The sequence below is a fragment of the Manacus candei genome, unplaced genomic scaffold (genome assembly GCF_025592945.1).
Source record: "Manacus candei isolate 608988 ecotype Guabito, Panama unplaced genomic scaffold, ASM2559294v1 h1tg000011l, whole genome shotgun sequence".
Classification (NCBI taxonomy): Eukaryota; Metazoa; Chordata; class Aves; order Passeriformes; family Pipridae; genus Manacus; species Manacus candei.
Window position 1 is genome coordinate 3844258 of NW_026138059.1, and position 22429 is coordinate 3866686.

Here is a 22429-nt window from a genome sequence, read left to right on the forward strand (position 1 = left end):
TTGTATAATCATCAGTATTAAAAAATTACATGCTGCAACTGCATAACTCGTTCAAATTACTACAGTCTTTGGAACTAACTGTAGGTATCTGTTTGGGATGGTTGGAAGAGCAATCACTACTCATAGATAGGGGGCTTTTGCTTTTGGTATCACAAAGCAGGTTTTGCTCTGGACACCATGCAGCAGATGTTTGCACTGTGTAAGCATCAATGAAGTGATGAGATACTGATGAAATTTTTACCCTTATAGGTTAAGAGAAACTTAAGAGAAATTTTAATTTTTATGTGCAAATAAATAAACACAAACAAGCCACAGATGCATGAACAGATTTACTGAATACTCACTGGCTCACTTTATGGTACAACTTTGCAATCCCTTGGTGTGTCCAGTCTTTGCCAAGAGTTGGCAAAATATGGCCTAAAGTATCTGACCTGAATAGAGAAAAAACAATATAACTGAACTGAAAAAACTCAACACTTATAATAACAGTTGATAACACAAACCCCCCTAGCTTTCTTGGCTAGCAGCAAATGAAAATAATGTTTTCTGTAAGGTACTGATCATAATCAGAGGAGGATTATTTTATTCCCCTTTCTTTTGAGACAGATTGATGTGCTCATCCTTGGCCACACTGTTTTAATTACTCTTGTGCCCCAAGATAGATAAGCTTGTAACCCATAAGGTAACATGGAAATTACAGCACATAGGCCATCAATCAGACATGCAGGAGGCCACCAGTACTAAGCATACCTTTTCAGATTTACATTAAATAGTTTCTAAATAAACCACATATATTCATAAGGGAAGTTTATGGGAAATTGAGAGCATGAGATAAGTCACATTCTAGTTTACTTCAAACTTCTCCACATAAAGCCAGGAGTTGGTCACATATGAAGTATTTTGAAATATTTATTCTGGTTTCAATATATTTCCTGCTTTATATGAGAAAATTATTTACAGTATAATAACAAATGGTGCAAACAGACACATTGCTTGACTAAGCATTGTACAGATACACAGCAAGAAGTCCACACCCTGAATATCTTGCATCGTAGAGGGAAAAACATTGGGCAGCGGTTTAGGGTGGATTTGCACTGGTATTGTAAGGTGAAGTGATTAAGTAACTCTGGGCAGCTCAACAACAGAGTGAAGAATAGATCCCATTAACTTTACTGAAGCTTAAAAACCAAAAGTTTACACCGAAAAAGAAGTCTGCAATACAATGGATAAATCACAAGAAGGAAGAGAGTTTCAGTTTAAATCAAGTATTTTAGTTCCTCCCAGATTACTCTTGGAAATTATTTTTCCTCATTCTTTTTTCTCATTACATAAAGCTAAGTTTCATTTGAAATAAATTGATTTAAAAACAAAATCTAAGCATTTCACTTAAAAAGACAATGTTTTTGTGTTTCCTCTGTTTCACACACAATTGTTTTCCCCAATCTTAAATAACTAACTAAATAAAAATCAGCGAGTCAGTGAATCATTTTGGTCACTCCAAAATTCTGGGTTTTTATCCAAGGTACTAATCTGAAACCTTCCATCAGATTCTAATTCTGACATTGATTTTGGAGTCTTGTCTTCTAAATAACAGTAATGCCTCTCATTGGAATGCCCTAGTAATTTCTTTTAAAACAAAATTCTCATGTTTCTTCTTTTTAATGCAGCAAGTGTGCTTCGTAAGTGTCATGCAGCAAAAAAGTCAGGATTTTGTAGAAAGTCCTCCAATACTACTGTAAATACTATCATGAAACACCAATAGGTGACAAATAATGGGAACATATGGCATGTATCTTTATTAAGAATTCAGCTAAAAATTCTTGCACTGTTTGATAGCCAAATTTTTTTTAAAAAATAAATACCCTCAGAAAACGCTGGAATGTAATGATTCTCTGATTTAGAATTCCCTGTTAATTATTTTTGCCTTTAGTCTAAAGAGCAACTTGTCCTTGCAGGTAAAGTCTCTCCCTGTTCATGAACTTACCGTGTAATGGTTCCATCAATGTCAGAAATAACAACTTTGTCATCCCAATTCCATAGGTAAATGGTGCCTTCGCAGCGGCAAGTGCCTTGATACTGTGTTGTAACACTAAAGGTCACATCGTTGGGGCCATTCTTGAGCTTTAAGCTTTTCTGCAAGACATTATCAGCAAGATGATCAACAAACTGAGCATGTGAAATGGGCACAGTGCAAACACAAAGCCACAGATGATCATTGCCTTGGTCACACTGAATCTTACTGCTTTCAGCAGAGCTGTGGTCTAAATAAGGACAGCGGAGGTTTGTCCTCCGTTGTGTATATTAGGCATTGATATATAGAACAGAACAAAGTAAATTAAAAAAAAATCTGTTTCACAATTAAGGTATATTTAAAAAAAATAAAATCCCCAGATGTTCACATAAACAGCAACAAATGGTGGAATAGGGACCATCTCTGGGGGTTTTCTATTCTGAGATATAGATACACATGCAGAGGCATGTGAGTAACATGTAGTTCCATAAACTCTAATTAAGAGTGTTTATATGGGGATTTGTGTTCTGTGGTATTTCATCTCTTTCATACAATAACCTACCTCTCACACCACATGACCTATTACCCTTCAGTCTCCACTAAATATCCTTCACTCTCCCACTTTGCTGACTTTCACTGTTTCCTGTGTTACTCAGTTACATGCTGGACAAGAGATTATTGATTTGACTTTATTTGTGGACCTACCTGTTCATTTTCCCCAAACCTGTAGGAATTTAATACTCTAAGTGTATCTTTTTCTTAGTTATCTTTCATGATTCTTTTACAATTAGTAAAAAAGTGAAAAGGAGGTGGGAATGAAGAATAACTGATGGGTAACTGTTTTCTTGTTTCATCAAGAAAACAATTTAAGAGCAGTTTTAGCTTCAGTTAATTTCTGCAAGGTTTCTGAAACCGAAATGTACCAATATATTTATGCCACCTTTGCTTTCTGTTTGCTACAGAAAATTACCAACACATGCTATCTACCTCTTGGGAAAAATTCTGTATTTCTTACAAATTATCCAGGCAGTGAGCAATGGGCTGTTTAACGTTGTACACCTTGTGTAGGTTTCCTTCAGAAAATTGACTGCCTGTAGATAAGATGACAAAAAGTATTTGCCTGAAGTAGCCCATTTTTCCAGATCAAATTGAAATGTACAGAACACAAAACTGAAACAGTTTTGTCACTATTAGTCAAAACACCTCTGTCACAGAGGAAAAGAAATGGCTTCAAAGCAGTTAATAGTCTGGCCTCATGGTAAATTCACAAGCAGCTCTTTTAGAAGTTATTAACAGAAAAGTATATTTATGCAAAATGTGACTGTCTGCCTATGAATGAGAGGAAAGGAAAGGAGAAAAGGAGAAAAGGATATATATAGTATATGTATTATATATATATATATAATATGTATTATATATATATATATATATATAGTATATGTATTATATATAATGTGTATATATACACATTATATATACTACAAAAAAATGATGTGGCTCCAGTACACTTTTACACAGGTGAAAAATATATACTTTGGAATTTAATTTTGACATTTTTCTAAATGGGATCCCACCTCTGAATGCCAGCACTTGCTGCAAGGAACAACATTCATGCTTAGCATATAAAAGAGAAAGGAAAAGTTGATTTTTTTTAAAATGTAACAAGAGAGAGAATTAAATGGAAGACGTGAGAGGTAATTAAGCTTTGCAAGCCTGAATAACGATGTGGTTCATATTGCACTAGATATGACATTTAGGACAAGGATGTAAAATTAACTCACAAGCTGGTCAGAAGTGAGTCGAAGTGATTTTTTGTAACTGACTCCAGACAATAATGAGAGATGATTGGAGTTGGCTTGTAATGACCCAAGGTTTTGTTTGGCAGCTCTAGGGTCTTCATCGCTTGAAGAAGATTCATCTTTTATTCTGGAACATTGCACACACAGAAAATGATGTTATCATGTCAGTAAATGCATCTCAGTATCCATTAAAAATGCATTAACAGTGAGTCACCAAGTAAGTCCTTGATTCTCTGCTTCCAAGTACTGTCTCACAGGAGGTCATTCACAATATGCCTTTGAATATATCAATGAAGCACTGAATTTTCATTCATGCATGTTCCCCATTATTCATAGTTGGATTTCTCTAGTCATTCACTTGTTTTCACTACTTAAATTTAACAAATATAAATTAATGTGCTGCATTGACTCAAAAATCTCATAGTGGTAAAAAAAAAAAAAAATACCCACCAGATACTATAACTACAAAATATCCTCTGTTCTCAGGAGAAGAGAGATGCATTTGTTATTCTGGCTTTCTCTTCCCCCTTCTCTCTTTCCCCTAAGAATTTAAAAATTAATAAAAAAGAAATGCAGGTGGTGGAAATTTTATTATAGAAAGTAACTCATCTTTCTCTTTCACTGACCAAGTTCAGCTCACTGGATTATTCTTTTCCAGAATTCTCAGGATTATCCCATTCAGGATACAATGATGAAAAGTCATAAAACCTGAGCTCCCTCACACTATTCTGTTTAAATATGCACTGGTATAGGTTGGGTCTTTTTTTTCTGGTACAACCATTTTTGAGAGATTTGTTAAGGGTATTTTTCTTCAGAGAAAAAGTTTTCCTACAGTAAAAAAAAAAATCTATGACTGTAGGCAGAAGGTAAAATACTCTTTCGGATCCTACAAATCTTATCTTTAAAACAATCAGCATTTGGCCTCTTATGCAATCACACCTGGACATTGTTTGATGTTAGGAAGTCTTGACCCAGTATCAAGGTACTGTATGTTGTGACTAGCAACGTTTAAAAGCCTATTTTATCCTTTGTGACATCTCATCTCAAAAGCTTTTCTCTACATCCCACTTGTCACATTGTGATGGCAAACAGTAAATTTTTAATTACAGACATCCAAGGCCAGTTAAAATTTAAACAAAGAATACCAATTTCAGAATCTAGTCTGCTTGAAGTCTTAATCCCACTTTAAAGCTTATCTTCAAACAACCATGTAAGAAACAGACCTAAATGTCATGTGTCATCCTTAAAAGTAAAATCAACCTTCCTGATTTATTCCACGGCTCTCAGTCTCAGAGAGGAAACAGAGACAACAGCCAGTCTCCTACAGAATGAGGAATCTTCCTTCCAGCCCATTCACCTGGATTGCAGCTGTTGACCACCAGAAAGAACAACAGCTAATGACTTTTTGTTTCAGAAAGGTGATTCCCAAACTTAACATAATGAGAATATCTGAATCTGGCACTTTTCAACTGTAAGTTTGGACAGCACATAGATGAGCTGCCTTTACACTAAGATCTGTAAGCACAGAAAAGGGACAAGGTAGAAGAACTGTTCCTGGGTAACTCATCCCTCCAAAGCAAGTTAAAGCTCATCTTATGAAACCTTCCTAAAGGTGAGATTCTGGCTATACACTGTGATTTGTTTGGAGCACAAGAAGGAAGAAACTCCTGCAATCCCTGAAAGAAGTAACAGAAAACATGGCTATTACCTGTGAAAAACACTCTGGAAAGTCTTAGGCCCCTGAACTTCCCAAAATATGCAGGAACAATTTAAGTGGTCAGGCCATAAAGCCAAGTAAATTGAAAATTTTAGCAACTGGGATCTGACAAAAACATGGGTTCACCCGTGATGTTCCCTTGAAATGGGAATGTGTGCCACAGAGCTGCCAGCCAAACCACAGAAATGCCAGGGTGCACCCGCAAAGTCTGCAGCCTCCTATCTGCACTTATGTTGTGCAATTAGTAACAAACTAAACTTATGTCACTGAGACACTATTTCTTTGATCAAAATATATGAGGTGCTTTCACTTTTAAAAGGTAATTCTTGCTTATTTGAGGTACAGATAATTTTGAGGATACCTGTTTGCCCTGCTCATCTGTGAAGAGTCTTCTGTAAGTCCACTCTCACTCATACCTTGCTCTGGCTTTGTTTCCTGTAAAAACACAAGTATGAGTAGCTAGGCATCTCCTGTTGAACAGAAAGCAAATGTCTCTAGAAAAACACTTGAAAATCAAACTCTGTCTTGTACGAACTTGGAAAAAATCAACAGCATGTTTGTTTCCTTTGCTTGTAGGCAAAGTAAAATCGCATGGTTTCCTTAAAGAATGTAGGCTGTTCAAAGACCTAAAAAATGAAAATATAAAACCCAGAGAGTAATTGAGATTTAGTTTTGCATGGAAGAAGTAGAGAAATATCAGATTTTACATCTAGTACTGTTGAAGTTCTGGGATCAACTCCATAACTACTCAGTTCATACACCTCAAATAGCTAGATTTCACCTGAAAAAGCAAAGTATGACTCTGGAGATGGAAAAAAATGCAATTCCCTTTCATAGAATCATTAAAATTTTTAATCCAATAAAACTCTCCAAACTGCTCTTGAGTAGATCCTGAACACTACTGATTGTCATTCCACAAGATTTTTAAATAGTGAATAGTTCTACAACTCGAGAGATAACCAAATACTTCCAGAGGTAAATTCTAAAAACTTCAAACAACTACAAAACTAAAATCTCATACTCTGAAGCCCATACCCACAGATCAGTACAATGGTTATTTCAAGGCTAAAGAAGTTCCTGACTGAGGCATAACCATAAAATCTTATTAGAAGTCATTTTCTCCCCTCAAGTACTAATGCTTCAGTAGAATAAATTAATATGAAGAGGTTTTATTAGAAAATTTTAAAGATTAAATATGTCTAGACAGGAGATCAATATTTCATATAAAGCTTTGGTTTTTTCACTATGCTTTAATGTTCATCCATGGCTTTAAGACTGTTACCACAAACTTTTAATGCTTTGAAAAGAAACTCCAGAAGACTTTCAAACTAATATATATAGTCAGTTTTCCATCTTAGGTTTTGCTGAATTTTACAGCTCACACTACTCATAAATATGTCTGCTCCTCAGCTATCAAAAGAAAGCTGCAGAAAGGTAGGTCATCTGCGTTAAAACATTAAATTAGTGGCACAACTATTTGATTCTAGGTTCCCAAAAAGAGATTTATTAGATTAGATAATACTGCCTCAGATTTCTTTATAAAAATAAAGGCAGAACCAAAACTCTTCAGTCAAATGTTTCAGGTAGGGTCTGATCCAAAGCTTTCTGAAGTCAAAAGAAATCAGACTCCAAACCATGTTTAAATATCTCTTAATGTCTATATCCTTAGTCAAATGGACTACTGAGTTGCTCTCTGAAGTAAAGTTCTGAGGGATGAATTAGGAGATACCCAGCCTTCCCATTGCAACCAAAAAGAAACTCTTGCTTGCTTCTTAAACTTACCTCTTTAATAGTGCTGTTCCTCCCACGCCATGAAAACCACCACCTTCCACCTTTTTTGGGCATCTTGTCCCTCATTATAGATTCCACAGTTGCCTGTGATAAATGGATGGTAACATAAAAAAGGCCCAAAACAAAGGACAACCTGATATATGTAAATGAAAAAGTGCCAAACACACAATTTTAACTGATAATAAATAGAATAAAAGTAAACATACTGTCTGTGGACCATACATTCTACTAAAGCAAAATCTAATGGTATCCAGAGCTGCTCTGAAGTAACTTAAGCATGAATACTTATGGTATATTTAAAAGGAAAATGAAAAAGAAACCAAATCAAAGAAGAAAAAAAGCATAAAGAGATATTAGTATAATGTCTAGAATGGAGAACCTACTGTTTTTAAGTTATTTAGTACAAATTATATGTTAAAAAAAAATCACTTTCTGAAGGAGCTGTCATGCAAAATAGTAAAAAACTGACATGCAAGATGGCTATTCTCATTTAAAAATAACTGCAAAGTTCATCATTAATCACCAGTTTAGAAAAAAAGGAAAGACATTACTAGCTTTTATGACAATGTTAGAATTGGGTTTTTTTACAAACCCTGGCTACTTTTCATTGGTTCTATATACTAGACATAAGTAGAGAAGTTTCTTTCAATATCCATAATGACTAGAGCCTTATGCATTGCAACAAGGAGAGCTGAATTCTTTCATTCAGAGAGAAGCAAAAGATGAAAAGGGAAAATATTATAGTAAAGGTGGTCACAGGGTTTGGTATGCCCTGGAACAGCTTAGCCACTCCCTTTCTGAGATGCTAGCTTCCACTGTAAGCAAAGTCACCAAAAGAAAGCTGTGATGTTCATTAGTGATTTTTTAAAAATTGAAAAAAATTCAAAGAAATCTTAGCAGTAAAGGGAGGAGGTTTCACTCAGCTAATGAGTGGACCCCTTTTCTCAGTTTTTCCCTAGGTTCTCTCCACTGTATTATTTAAAGTATATGAGGTCAAAAAAGAAATTACAGAGGAATAAAGTTGAGCAAATGACAGCTTTTTAAACAAAATAACAAAACCAGGGAGTAGATGGAGCTACTGAGAATGGAATGCCACCACTGAGAACAACAGCTACAATTTAAAGAGGTTCTCAAACATATTGATAACTTCAAGCAGATGTCCTATTGACTTTTAGTGAGAAAATTCACATGCTTAAAATTAGACATGCATTTAAGTCGATTTTGCAGAACATGGGTGATTTCTTTTTGCAAAAACTTCAGTTTTCAATCACTTCACAGTGTCTGTTTTATTAAAGTATCTTAGTATTTTGATTCCTTAGTTTCATAACTATCACAAATCAAAACTCTAAATAACAAGTCATGAAAACCAGTAGGATGACTGGTAGCATAAAGGAGTAATTTTAGTTTCAGAGGTACAGTTCAACCAAGTAAATCTTCCCAATCATACGGATTGCTCCAACTATAAATACCCGTTTCTCCACTAAACTAAAACTGCACTGCCTAAAAAGTTATCAGCCTTCAGAATACACATTAACCACTAAAAAAAAAATATGAACACAGTGAATTCCACACTCATAGATGATTTTTCTCAAACACTAACATGGGCTAACATAATTTATGTTTACAATCCATATTAACAAAGTAAAAAAGGAAGTTTTCCTTCTTCAAAATAGTTGTAATCGCCTGGCAGGCAAACATATTCACAAACCAAACTTAGTCCGGCTTATTTAGCCCTTAGCATAGGCCAGACAAACAGTTACGTGTGGATAGATAGTACTGTGTTCTCTTGTACAACAACCCTCTTCCCTCCCTTAATCAATGGCATAATTTCACAACTCCTCTTCTTACCAATCTTCATGTTCAATCTCACCTTTGGTAAAGGTTTCTGGAATGCCTGCATTGCCAGCAGAAGGGGACCAGCTGTCGTCCAGTTATAGTACCTGGGCACACAAGAGAGATAATTACTGCATTTTGTAATCCCAATTGACAATCTACTTCGTATTTATCACCTGGCAGGTAAAAGCCATGAAACACAGGTCAAACTCTGGCCTGCACTAGTAATAACAGACCCATCTTATTCCACAGGTATTTATGGCATATACTTTTCAGGGTATGTAAGAGAAGCTAGACCCTTTAGAAAGGGTATTTGTCACACATTCCTCAAGTCATCACAGAATCACAGAATGGTTTGGGTTGGAAGGGTCCTTAAAGATCATCTAATTCCAACTCACCTGCTAAGGGAAGTGACACCTGTCACTAGACCAGTTACTCAGGGCCCCATCCAACCTTGTCTTGAACACTTCCAGGGATGGTGCATCCACCACTTCTCTGGGCAACCTGTTCCAGCGATTCACAGTAAAGGATTCCTCCTAACATCTAATCTAAATCTTTCCTCTTTTAGTTTAAAACTGTTCCTCCTTACCCTATCGCTATCAGCCCATGTAAAAAGTTGCTCTCCTTTTTCCTAAGCTCCCTTGAAGCAGAAAAAAGCTGCAATGAAGTCTCCCCAGAGCCTTCTCTTCTCCAGGCTGAGCAGCCCCACCCCTGTCATCCTGTCTTCATAGGAGAGGTGCTCCAGCCCTCTGATCACACCTTTGTGTCCTTCCTTCAGACTTGCTCAAACAGGTCCATGTCCTTCCTGTGCTGGGGACGACAGACCTGGACACAGCACTGCAGGTGGGGTCTCAGCAGAGCAGAGTAGAGGGGTAGAATCACCTCCCCTGACCTGCTGGCTACACTGCTTTGGATGCAGTGCAGGATGTGGTTGGCCTTCTGGACTGTAAACACAGACTTTTGGCTCATGTCCCACTTTTCATTCACCAGAACCCCCAAGTCCTTCCCCGCAGGGCTGCTCTCAATGACTTCATCTCCCAATCTGTACTCATGCCTGGGATTGCCCTGACCCAGCCACAGCAGCTTGCATTCGAACTTGTTGACCTTCATGAGGTTCTCATGGGCCCATTTCTCAAGTTTGTCCAGGTCCCTCTGGCTGGCATCCCTTCCTTCTGTTGATTCAACTGCACTACTCAGTTTTGTGTCATCTGCAAACTTGCTGAAGGTGTGCTCCATCTCACAGTCTACGTCATTGATATACTGAAGAGCACCAGTCCCAAGACAGAGCCCTGAGGAACACTGCTCATTATCACCCTCCACCTGGACATAGAGCCATTGACCACAACACTCTGGCAACCATCCATCCAGCTAATGTCCTTACTATACCTCATCACAGCATGAGCCACATTTTTTACAAGTTTTTCCATTTTTTCATCAAGGAACTACATAAAAGTCAAGGGCTGTAGTCTGTAGAATGTCAAGCTTCTGCTATTACATGTTGAACAGGGATCAACTCTTGTTACAGACAGTAGGACAATTACAGTATCCATTGTCTAGGGAAGCTGAAGCTCACACAACATTCAGAGAATATGACAGTAAGATCCTCACTAAGCACTCTTTTATTCCCAACACATTCAGTAAGCAGGTAAATACTATCATCAAATCCAAATGACTCTGTCAGGGAAGCAGGAAATGACTCACCTCAGAGCACAGAGAGGGTCAGGTAAGAGGCCATAACATACACAGTACAAACTATCACCTGGTACATGAGATTTGCATAGGCAATGTCTGTGACTAAGGGTAGCCAAACCTCTAAGTGCAGCACAATGCCATGATGTCTCCTCTATCCTCTAACACTGTTTGCCAGGTGTAAGGTTTTAAGTTAAAGAATCCTTCAAATAGCTGCATCTGCATATGGCACAGACGACAGTGCTGCCCTGCTGCTGGCAATATAAACATGAAATAATCTTAGCCTTGCAGAAATGTAAGTCTCATACTCAGTGGCTGAAGTTTGACAAGTCTTGAAAAGCAATGCCTCCAGACAGGTATATTAGTAATATTCAGTACATACAAAAAAATTGCTGGGTACTGAGTGACTGCAAGCAGACTGACACATCCCTGCAAATATTAATTATTCAAACTGGCTCAGGGCAAGCCTTAGCAAGTTCATATCATATTTAATTTTTACTCTGTCAATTGAGTGTGAATACTATCAGCCTTTAATAGCAGCTTCTTGAAATTCAAATTGTGTCAGTTAGCTCTAATAGGTCATTTGAAACCGCTCTTTACTTTCAGTTTAATGGAGGAAAGGTAACTAGAAGGGGCTGAATTCACCATGGAATTGAATCTTTCTGGATGAATCCAAGCTACAGACATTCAAAACCTGTTTTTCAGCTATGGCTAAACTGATCTAATGCACTGAAGTGCCACAGAAGTGTCTTTGTTACAACAGAAATTTTTTTTTTTCTGAAATATACTTACTTATTTCCAATCTTAACCACAAGGTTAGGGTCATCGATGATAGCAGGATTGTCCACAAACTGCTGATATGTGACTGCATGTTCTAAGAATTCCTCTGTGGGGGAAAAAGTTACATTTGTAAAGCACACATTTATAGATGCCTGAGATGGGCCAACCTAAACCTCTTGGCATCTCTCAGGTACATAGGTTTTACACTCATTATGAGGGTGCTGAAATTTAACTGTAATATGGAAGCAAGTGGTTCAGAGACTCTCACTCTCAGAAGATGCTGAGGGTTTCTTTTTTTGCTTCTGGGTGTCCTTCCTGTTCAACATACAATCTAAGTGAAAACTCAGGGATGTAATTATGAGGGAGGAAAACCTCCTTTTAGAAAAGTTATAAAATTTACAAGTGATTCAGATAACAATATGACTCCAATAAATCACAGTATATTTGAAATGTTTTAATACAAAGTTTCTGAGCAGCAATCAGTGTAGCATTAGGCTCATATGATTTTATGATGCCACAATACTGCAGGAAGTGTAAGTCTTAACACATCTTCTCCTTATGCCACTGGAAGTTTAAAGAATAGAGTATTGTAGGTGATGTACTTAAAAGTTACACAAGAAATTGGAGTTGGGACAGGAATTCATGTTAAGCATTCCAACTCTCTATCCTCGTGTCCCCATTTACAGACCACCTTTTCATTCCTGATGACAGCTGTGAATTTCCTAGCTATATACTATACCAAGTGGCAAAAGCACCACTAACACTATTTTGATACAAAACATAGCACTATCAGGAAATAAAAATACCAATAAAATACTTTCAAACATTTTTGTATGTAGTGGATTACTAAAATATGTTAAAAATAGTAAGTTCTATATAAGTCTACTATTCTAAGCATAAAAAGTTCTAGAAGACTGATTATTACATGGCCAGTATTTATCTTCTCAACACATTTCTGAGCACAGCCACAGGAGGGCTCTGCAGCCTCAGGCTGCGATCCTCAAACCTGGCTGCCAGCAAATGCCTGCAATTCAGAAAATCATTCTGTACCTTTGGTTATCTCTTTGTTGTCAGTAAGGCCTCCACAGAGAGAAATGGCAATGGAGGGCAAATCCCGAATTCCATCCGAGGTGCTTTCGGCTCCACTGTCAACACCTGAGCTCCCAACAGACTGTGGAGAGTGGCTGGCTGACCGCGGCCCCGTGTCAGTCGTGCTCTTGCTTTGGACATTATCCCCACTGGAAAAGAAAAATCAGGAATTCAGTCTTCATGTATTCCTTCCCAAATTCACTCCCTTTGACAAGCACTGTACAACATTTGGTGCATACTAAGACTAAAAAAAAGAAAAAAAAAGAAAGTAAAAAAATTCATTCAAATTTTACAGCACATGGGAACAAGAATAATGTAAATTAAATAATAAACTAATATGTTTGATTATATAAACCGATAGCTAAACCCAAACAAAAATGTGTATGTTTGTGTATTTATGTGTCATGTATCTATAAATAAAACACTCTACATATAAACTACTAGGATTAAAATTTTAAGAAACAATAAATCATTATGCTCACTTAAAATTTTTGTATAGATGAGATAATTATTACAAAATTCAAGCTCATCAAACTGCTTTTCACTCCAGATTTATAAGAATGCATTAAAGAAATTTTCAATCTGACATTTTCTCCATATTACTAATCTTTTTCAGTTTTATTGAAATGCTAATATTACAACAGCTGACTTTAAGCAAGCAAATAAGGAAAATAAAATACACAAGCTACTTTAGTTATTGCTCAATGACTTTAGTCAAATGACTAGAGTATGATGTGGAAAGAGAAGCTATAAATGTTACAGGAGGATCTAATAAAGATCAGAATGAGCTGGAAATCGTATGCTCAGGGTGCAATATTTTCACATATAACTCTGTCATGCATCTTCCAGAAATTATTTTCTCACATTCATATTTATAGGTGATCACCCACAGTAGAGCAACACTAGAGTAAAAACTTTCTGCTAATACTGTTAACAGTAAGATATGTTCTTCATGGTAATAAGCCAGGACACGGGGATAAATATATCCCAAAGCCAACTGCTCTCCAAAGACATGTGAGTAACACTCATAAATATCAGTGTATATTACATAATGATCTACAATCAATATATGATGCTTAATTGACCAAAACAGAAAACAAGCTGCAAGCACACTTCTCAGGCCCAAATGCAGCACCTTCCAAAAGCTCTAATATTCCTCTCTACAGGGCTTTATTTTCCTTCTCCCTTCATCTCTGCTTGGACTCTGAAAAAGAGGTCTTATCTGGTTGGCAATGAGTTTGATCTAAATATGGAAGGTGTCAAGAGCTCTTTAAAAAGTAAAAATATAAGAAAAGAACTTATACTTCTTGGGGAAATAAAGTGCAGCAACTTCTGGATCCATGTCAGTGAGGTCATCTAAATAGACACCATCAGCACCAAGATGCCGGCTTCGTTTGTCTGTAAAGAACAGCACAAATCAGCCTATTAAGATTTTCTGAGTAACAATCCAGAGCTGTTATTACTGTTTAACTATCCATTTTAAGATTGAGAAATCAGACAAGTTATAACAGTTTGTAAACTGTATTTGTACAGAATGGTACTGCCAAAAATTTCAAAACAGGTTGTTCAAACTATGAATATACAAAATGGGACAGCAGAGGACTAGTTTTGAGACATGCTGAAGACTCCCTATGCCAGACAAGATCACTAGGAATCAGAAGTCAGTGGTCACTGCAGGAAAACAGCAAGAGGAAAACCTTCTAAGTATTTGCATAGGCCTACTGTCACAGTATGGCAGTCAGAGCATTTAATCTCCTAATCTTCAATCCCTCCTTGCAAAAGGGAAGTAACAGACTAGACTATAGTCTCTAACACACTATAACTGGCTTGTTAGGAGACAACTCACTGTTGAGCACATACAACTGATGTGCTGTCTGTGCACATGCACCATTGTAGGGGACAAGACAACGCCCTTAAGTCTCACAAGGATCAACACACAGAGCCATCACTGTCCTGTTGTTGCTAGTACATCTAGACAAGTAACCACTGTGAGGCCAAAAACTAATTTGGAATTGATTCTCAAATGCACAACCTCTCACTATCCCAATTTTCAACACCAAACATCAGAAAAGTAATTAGAAAAAAGTTATGCAAATACTTAATAGTAAGCAGACTAACACATCAGTTTTTTTTGTTTTCGGAGACAGTGGAATGCATGGGGAAGAAGCTAAGAAGTTTGAATGTTTACTGATTGAAAAGCAGCTGCACAAACTAGACTTATATAAAGCTTATATAATTATAGAATGAGTGCTCTAAAACAGATAATTTGTAAGCAAATAAATTTCATGTGAAGATTGTAACACTTGTTATAAAATATCATTAATATAGAGCCCAGAAATTAGGAAGTAGAAAAGTAGATGGAGTTACATTTCACATATACAGGACACGATATTTACCACACAGAACTGAAAAGGCTTATGTGAAACAAAAGCACCTCATTTTAAGGCAAAACTGCTGTTTGTGCAAAAGACATACTACAGCGTTTTACTAGAGCAGAGTTTCCACAGTTATCAGCAACATATAACTCAGGTGAACCAGCAGATCTACACAGTGCTTATCTACAGAGTGAAACCCCTGAATCTATCAAACATGAATGAAATTGAAGCAAGTTTTGCTCACAGTCTTGCTCACATGCACAGAGCTGCCAAGAACTCCAGACCAAGGAGAATCTTCTAATACATATCTCTTGTGAACAGCCTGCTGCACAACTCAGGTTTTGAAGGTTCCTTCCAAACCTTACTCCTTTCCAGACCTGAAAGTGTCTCCAGGGCACAGATAAATTTATATGGCAATGAGGTGCTTTACCACCATGAAATTTGAAGACAAAATCATACATGTAAAAGTGTAGAATCAACAGCTTTACCTTTCTTCCTTGAAGGGGAATCTGTCTTGCCAGTCGGTTGGGTTGAGCAAGCTGCAGCTTGTTTTATTTCTTCATTGGCAGGCAACGGTGGTACAGCTGCTCCTGGAGACTCTGTCTCTGGCTTATTTGTCTCAACTGGTAAGGGCTCACTTTCATCAGCAGTTGCTGCATCTGCTTGTCCAAGGGCAGGTGAAGGAGACACTGTATTAAGCTCCTCTATAGGAGAGCTCTGGATGACCCGAAAGTGAGTGCTTTCAGAAGGATTTACGTCCACTATGCTGGGTTCCTTTGCTTTGAGCAAAGAACTGGCCTGTGAGGAAAATTAAACAGATAATTATAAAGAAAAGCTCTTAAAAAATGCAACAGCCAGAGTTTAACCTGTTCGGTTCACTCCAGTGAGATGAGATTCTCGAGATAACCAACTACAGTAGAAAGCCATCACTAACTGAGATGGAGACTACAGTGCACAAATTACCTTTCTGCTGTGTTTTTGCTTGCACAAAATTCATCTGCATCTTGGGGACAGGAAAGATTTGTTCTGCAATCTGCTCTACAGTCTTCATTTTCCACTCACCTGCACATCCCACCTCCTACCCTGCCTTCCTCCCTTCCTGTGAAAATCCTGACTTTCCTTCAGGAGGTAACCCTGACAAACAGGAGAAAGAAGTGCAGACTGAAGTCCTTGCACAATCAGGATGCTCTCAGGCACCAGGATACTGTCATTCATCTATACCCCAGATTTAGATTTTAAATCACTTTATAGGAAAAATTTCAGATCTTCTCTGAGTGTGGGATAGGAAGTGTTCTTACAGAGGGGAGCTGAACTACAGCAGCAGCTGTATAGATGCTATAACCTTCACGTCATAGCAAACAAACAACTCTTACATGAAGATCAACAGCATCCAGAGTATAATTCCCAGTTCAGGTATGGCCAGATCAACTCAGAATAGCTTGTCTAAGGACACAGACAGGGACTTCAGAGGCAAAAGCCTCCAGAAATCAGATTTGCAACACACACCAGGCTGTGTGACTGGGATAAAAAAGATATGCCTAAATCTGCTGGGAAACCCTGAATTCTAGACTGCAAATGCCAACTTGAAACTCCTGCACGGACCTGTGCACTTAAATCAGTTCTCTATGAGCAGAAAATGGTTCCCAATTTTCTTCTAATACACATGAGGAGGAAAATAACACAGAGCTGATGGTACAGCTCATCCTTGGCCTGTTAAAGAAGAGACCAGAACTCTTCTGAAGAAACTAAGAATTCAGGATTCCCATCTCTGCTTTTGTCACTAGTTACAAACAGTGAATTAAAGATAAATTATAATAGTGCCACAACTCTGGTGCCATCACCAGAACACAGAAGCCTTCTTTCTGAGCAAGATGCCCACTGCCCTGGCCTGCAAAGTAGGATTTTCTTTTTTCTTTATACTGTGTGTGTGACCCCATCTCTCCTGCATTCCTGTCTGCAGAGAAACCAGCCTTCAGCAGGAAGGGCCAAACCCTGCACCATCCTGGCCCCCACAATTCCAGTATTCCACTGAAACCTGACCTTTATTTCTCACACCCTAGGGCAGGCGTAATAACTCCCATTTTCCCTTTCCCATAGCGATGCTCTGACTCCACAGCCATCCCAAGGAGCTGACAGTACCTGAGGGAACTGCAGCGTACGCAGCTGCCACAGTCACTGTGCAGCACAGGAGACAGTGCTGCTGGGACACTGCAGATCCCACCACCTAACTGGGCCAAATGGCACCAAGCCAGTCCTCTCAGCCAAGAGAACAGCACGTCTGGGCATGCAGAAATACAGGTGTTTCTGGATGCTTATGTACTCAAGGAACACATTTTAATTTTTGTGATGCATACTGCAAACACCAAGCACCTAATTTCCATCTTAAGGCCATTTATGAATTTCAATGATTTACCAAAGGACATTGGGTCTGATTTTATCTGGTTTTTATGCTTGTAACTTTTACAAGACTAAGTCTTAGGTACTTCTTAATTTTCTACTGTATATTATCAGTATTGAGAACATCCATGGCGTAAGATCCAATACTTCCTAAGGAGTAAGATGCAATTCTCTTACATAAAAAACTGTAATTTTATGTAAAACAAGGATCCATTCCCTCTTCAGCAGTTTGCAGTAGAATAAGTAGATGTGCCCCATTAAAGCACAATAGATGCTAGCAGGAATTAAACAAGTTACGTTGTATACCTTTGCAGCCTGGGGTAGCTCTCCCCATGCCCAGTGCATGTGGGGATTATCCTTCAGTCCACTTCTGTCCATAGGTTTACTAACTAATTCCGAGTCACTTTGAGGAGTAGGAGGGCGTGAATCTGACTGACTAAAGAAAAACAAAAAATGTTACAAAATCAAAAGTAACCACAATGCACTAAGCACTTTCAAAACTGATATCCACCAACACAAAGCACTGAAGATTGAAATAATCATGAGCCAACTGAAAGTATGGAAGGATGGCAAAATGGTTAAACAGTTCAGGATCCTCTGATACTGGCACTCAGAGGTCTCATCCATTTTATAGTAAGTGCTGTTAAGGAAGTAGGATTTGAGAAGCTGAAAGAGATGGAACAAGAACACTGGACATGAACATTTCTGGAGGATTTTTGGAACAATGTGGATGGTACCAGCAGCAGTAGATGAATAGTTGTTAGTATTGTTATAGTGGATGTGAAGTGCATCAACAAGACACCTCATCCTGACTAAGTAATAAATTAGTCTAAGTAATCCAGTTGACTCCTTTATACTAACTTGTTCATGTTTATACGGAGAACAGCAGGAGAACTACACAGAGAATTTGATCCCTTCAGTTCAAATATGGTTAACTATTTGTTTTGAGAACTACCTAATATAAACTATTTAATAATTAATTAGTAAATTATCAGCTTGTAGCATATTTTTAATGTGGTGAAGACAATAACATGATGTCAAGTCCGTCATTAACAAACAATGATTCACTGATTTTAAGGGCAACAGAAAAAATTCTGATTATCTACTCTGTCTTTCTGCATAACATAAGTCACAGAATTTCACTCAGAACCCCCTGAACAAAGCCCATTATTTTTTGTCTGGGCCATAACTTGTGTTGGTATACTCATCCAATCCCAATTTAAAAACTACAAGCTACAAAAGAATCCACAACATTCCGAAGTCAAAGGTCCAGACTGAGTTACTTTCACTCTCAAACACAAAAGGCTTCCTATCTCATGAAGTTCCTAAATTAATGAAGGTAGAATCACAGAATCATAGAATGGTTTAGGTTGGAAGGGACCTTAGAGATCATCTAGTCCAACCACCCCGCGGGGCACATGCCAGGAGACCGGGTTGCTCAGAGCCCCATCCAGCCTGGCTTTGAACACCTCCAGGAATGAGAAGTCCAAAAATTTTCATGGCATCCTGTTCCAGTGCCTCAACAACCCCAGACTGAATAATTTCTTACCAAAAGTCCAACCTAAACCTACCCCCTTTCAGTTCAAATCCATTGCCCCTTGTCCTGTCCCTACATGCCCTTGTGAAAAGTCCCTCTCCCTTTTAGTTACTACTCTAAGGTCTCCCTCTTTCAATGAAAGGTAGTTATGTAGAGCTATCTGGTAGGGAGTTCATTGGTCACAGCAAAATGATTACTCACACTCACATCTGAAATAACATCAATCTAATTATCTACTTTATTCACTGTTTTCACCTATATTGCAATAAGATACATTTTGAATGTGGACAAATGCTATGACTTTTTAGCTACAGATATTTATGTTACCTAATTAAATTATAGAACTTATAAGTCATACCACTGTGGTAGATCTTTTTAGGTCCTAAGAATTTCAAGTTTTTATCAGTCCTTAGGGTATAACCTACAATTTGACAGATGAAGGAATAAATACAATGCAATTTTAAGTATTTTCAAGCTCTAGGAATTCAAGAAACTCCTAGTGGGTTTTTAAAAAAACTTCTACATCTCCCACTGAAAGTTTTGTAGGATTTGCAGTATTTTCCATGCTTAGGGTGCATTGAAACTTTGGAAATCAGGACCCTGGGTACTTCAGAAAATCTCAGCAGGCAATAATGCTCCTACTGCTGCTTTAAGCCAAAAACACCTTTTTAAAGAAGTCTTGTCACTTCATGACTTACCTAATCTGTGCACTACAGCCATTTCAACCTTCAGAATACCTTAGAAAAATCTCCAGTCTGGTTTTTGAAGTGTGTTTAGGCAGGTTCAGTTAGCCAACCTGAGAGAACAGAGGTATTGTTTCCATTTCAGCTAGAACCTCTGCATTTTGCATTGAGAATACTGATTTGGGGTGGAGAGAAACCTGGTCTTTTCCATAATTTTCATGGAAAGTACAGTTCCCTTGTACACACAGCTGAGTAGGGAAAAGCCCAGGCTGTTACAGAGCACCATGATTTACATTCCCAGACATAGACATGCAAGTACCAGAACTATGGCACTTGCACATGTGTGTATGTTAAAGCAGGCAGAGTTCTGCTCTGTGAAGGCTCTTGCTGGAAAAGGCTGTTTGATGATCCATGCACACATCTGGGTTTCTCTTGGGCGGAACTATCTCTTGCAGTTCCTCTGCCCTTAAGTTAGGGACTGATCCAGCCCAGTTGAAATTCCCTAGCTTTGCAAAGATTGCTGAGATATTTCAGATCAAACTAGAGCCACCCATCCTGGCAACACTGCACAAGCAGGAAGGGAGACTTCAGCCATTTAGATCAGCATCTCTGATTCACATCCCATAAACGATGAATGCTTGTGTCACAATCCTATGTATTCCTTAACAAGCTATGATTGCACTTAATCTAATTCAATGTCAAAGAACAAGGAACTTGGCCTGTAGTTGGCAGTTCTGCAATAGCAAACCATGATGACCTCTGTAGTGTTTTCCACTGGAAGAAAAAGATCTCTGAGAAAGCAGAAGTGTAACCTGAGAAAAAGTCCCATCTTGACTGATGACAAATAACCTGTGAAAACATAGTCAGAAGGAAAGAGGCCTATGCCATGTACACAGCATGCTCACAGCAATAACTGAGAGCCTCCAAACCTCCTCTTAGGTCAACATAATAGAGTTTCTTATTTCACATGGAAGGAAAAAATTGCTGAAAGACCCACCAGGCATTTATTTCAACAGTTGCAGACACAGAGAAGGCCTCGCTCAGACAAGTTACTACAGCACTTTAGCTATCTAGACTCTAAGGCAGGTGAACTCCAGAGGAAAGTCCATGAAGCAACCCAGAGCACACTACTCTTCCATTCCAACCTGTGCAACTGCCCTTCCTTGCAATAGAAAACACTAAGGCAAAGAGCTTTGAATATCCCAGGATCTCGCTTTGACTTGGTGCTGCAACACAGTCGGGGGCAGACCTAGAAGCTGAGAAAACCTCAAGATTATCAGTTCTGATACAGCCTTAGGCACCTAGTATGGCAACTGTGTTGAGATAATGAATGAGCAATTTAGCCTGATCTATTATTCAAAGCTTTCCCAGCATTAATGGAGATTTGTAGAGGTCATATTCAGACATCTACTTTAAATTTTTTAACTGAGTTGCTGTGACCTCTCTCTCCTGACTTAATGGAGAGAAAGGGCCTGACTGCAGAATCTCGAGACTTCTCAAATTTAAGATAACACAAAAAGTGTCTGTATCCAATTTTACCTTTGTAGAAAAGAGTTCACCCTCAGAGGAATCCTACCTACAGAGAAGGTTTAAGTCTTAATCTCCTAAACCTCTGACAGGATGCCTTACTTATTGTGTCATCTTTATTCTGCAACGTTCTCCCCCAGTCCAGTTCAACACACAGAAACTCTTTCCCTCTCCCAAACCAGGGAACAAAGGAAGAGGAGTTTTCTTTTGGCACTGGGTTCCTCCCATTACAAGTTTTTCATTTCTTATTGATCACTTAATCTCTGAGGCTTTTGTTTTGCTTTTACTTTTGCAACCTATGCACAAGCAAACAACTCAGGAAAACCATGGGATAAAAATGTCATTAAAATATACACTGACTGTAAAAAGCTACATGGAAATGTCAATCTTCAGAGGAATATAAGTTTTCACTAGTTATGCTTTTCCTTTTTAGTGTTTTTATCATCTTAATCAACTTAAGTTTTAACCCAGGTTATATCAGCCATCCTCACTGAATGGATGATTCAACAAGGTAACTTACCTCCAGTCAAAGCCCACAAAGAAGCAAGGAGAGGAAGTGGTTTTCAATGTCACTTTCAAAGCATCTGGGTTAGCAGTAAGTACGGTTATAAATTCAACGAAGTTCACTGAGTATTAATGTGTTAAAAGTGTATTAATGTGTTAAAAGTGTATTAATGTGTTAAAAGGAGTAAAAAGCAGTCCAGAAAAGAGGACAACCGTTCTACCTGTCTGGAAGAGAAAAGTGGGAAGATTGTTGAGGACAAGAGTTAGATAGGCCTCCATCTGCTGGAACAGCGAGGAGAGAGGTTTGCCCTGCACAATCTATAGGTTTACTGGGCAGCAAAGCATGTTGGGAGAAAGAAAAACAGTGCTGATTAACATAAACTCTTTATGCATTCTACATGAATGCTCAATTTACATCTAGAGTTTTCAAAATCCAGAATACTGCAATCAAGAAACAAACAGAGCACGCAGTTCCAAAAGCCATCGAAAGGACAGAGCACTGACATATGCTATCATCAGACTGGTGAGGTTAATCACATTAAGCTTTACAGGCAGAGAAAAAAGTTTCTTCCAGAGTGCAATTCAAAACATTTAAATTGAGCCCTTGCTCTGAAATAATCTCCTCACGGTCCCTTCCTCTGCCCCTCAACTACAGAGGCAGGATATTGAGATTAGACTTCTTAGCATAAGGTTTTGT

General features: G+C 38.1%; 1 protein-coding gene across 6 annotated transcripts in view; it reads right to left on the bottom strand.

Moving 5' to 3' along the window:
* Positions 1-22429, bottom strand: part of LPIN1 (lipin 1) — a 78724-nt gene that overhangs the window by 11926 nt on the left and 44369 nt on the right. For 4 of the 6 annotated variants that reach the window (XM_051778290.1, XM_051778289.1, XM_051778292.1 and 1 more), the window contains 12 exons: positions 21954-22061; positions 17788-17917; positions 15573-15882; positions 14014-14107; positions 12671-12858; positions 11633-11726; positions 9189-9258; positions 7310-7402; positions 5889-5962; positions 3793-3937; positions 1985-2133; positions 345-431 (listed from right to left, as the gene is read on the bottom strand). In XM_051778290.1, coding sequence (XP_051634250.1) covers positions 345-431; positions 1985-2133; positions 3793-3937; positions 5889-5962; positions 7310-7402; positions 9189-9258; positions 11633-11726; positions 12671-12858; positions 14014-14107; positions 15573-15882; positions 17788-17917; positions 21954-22061 — 1542 coding nt within the window. The remainder of the gene's footprint in view (positions 1-344; positions 432-1984; positions 2134-3792; positions 3938-5888; positions 5963-7309; positions 7403-9188; positions 9259-11632; positions 11727-12670; positions 12859-14013; positions 14108-15572; positions 15883-17787; positions 17918-21953; positions 22062-22429) is intronic. The other 2 variants (XM_051778293.1, XM_051778288.1) reach the window with 1 other exon arrangement.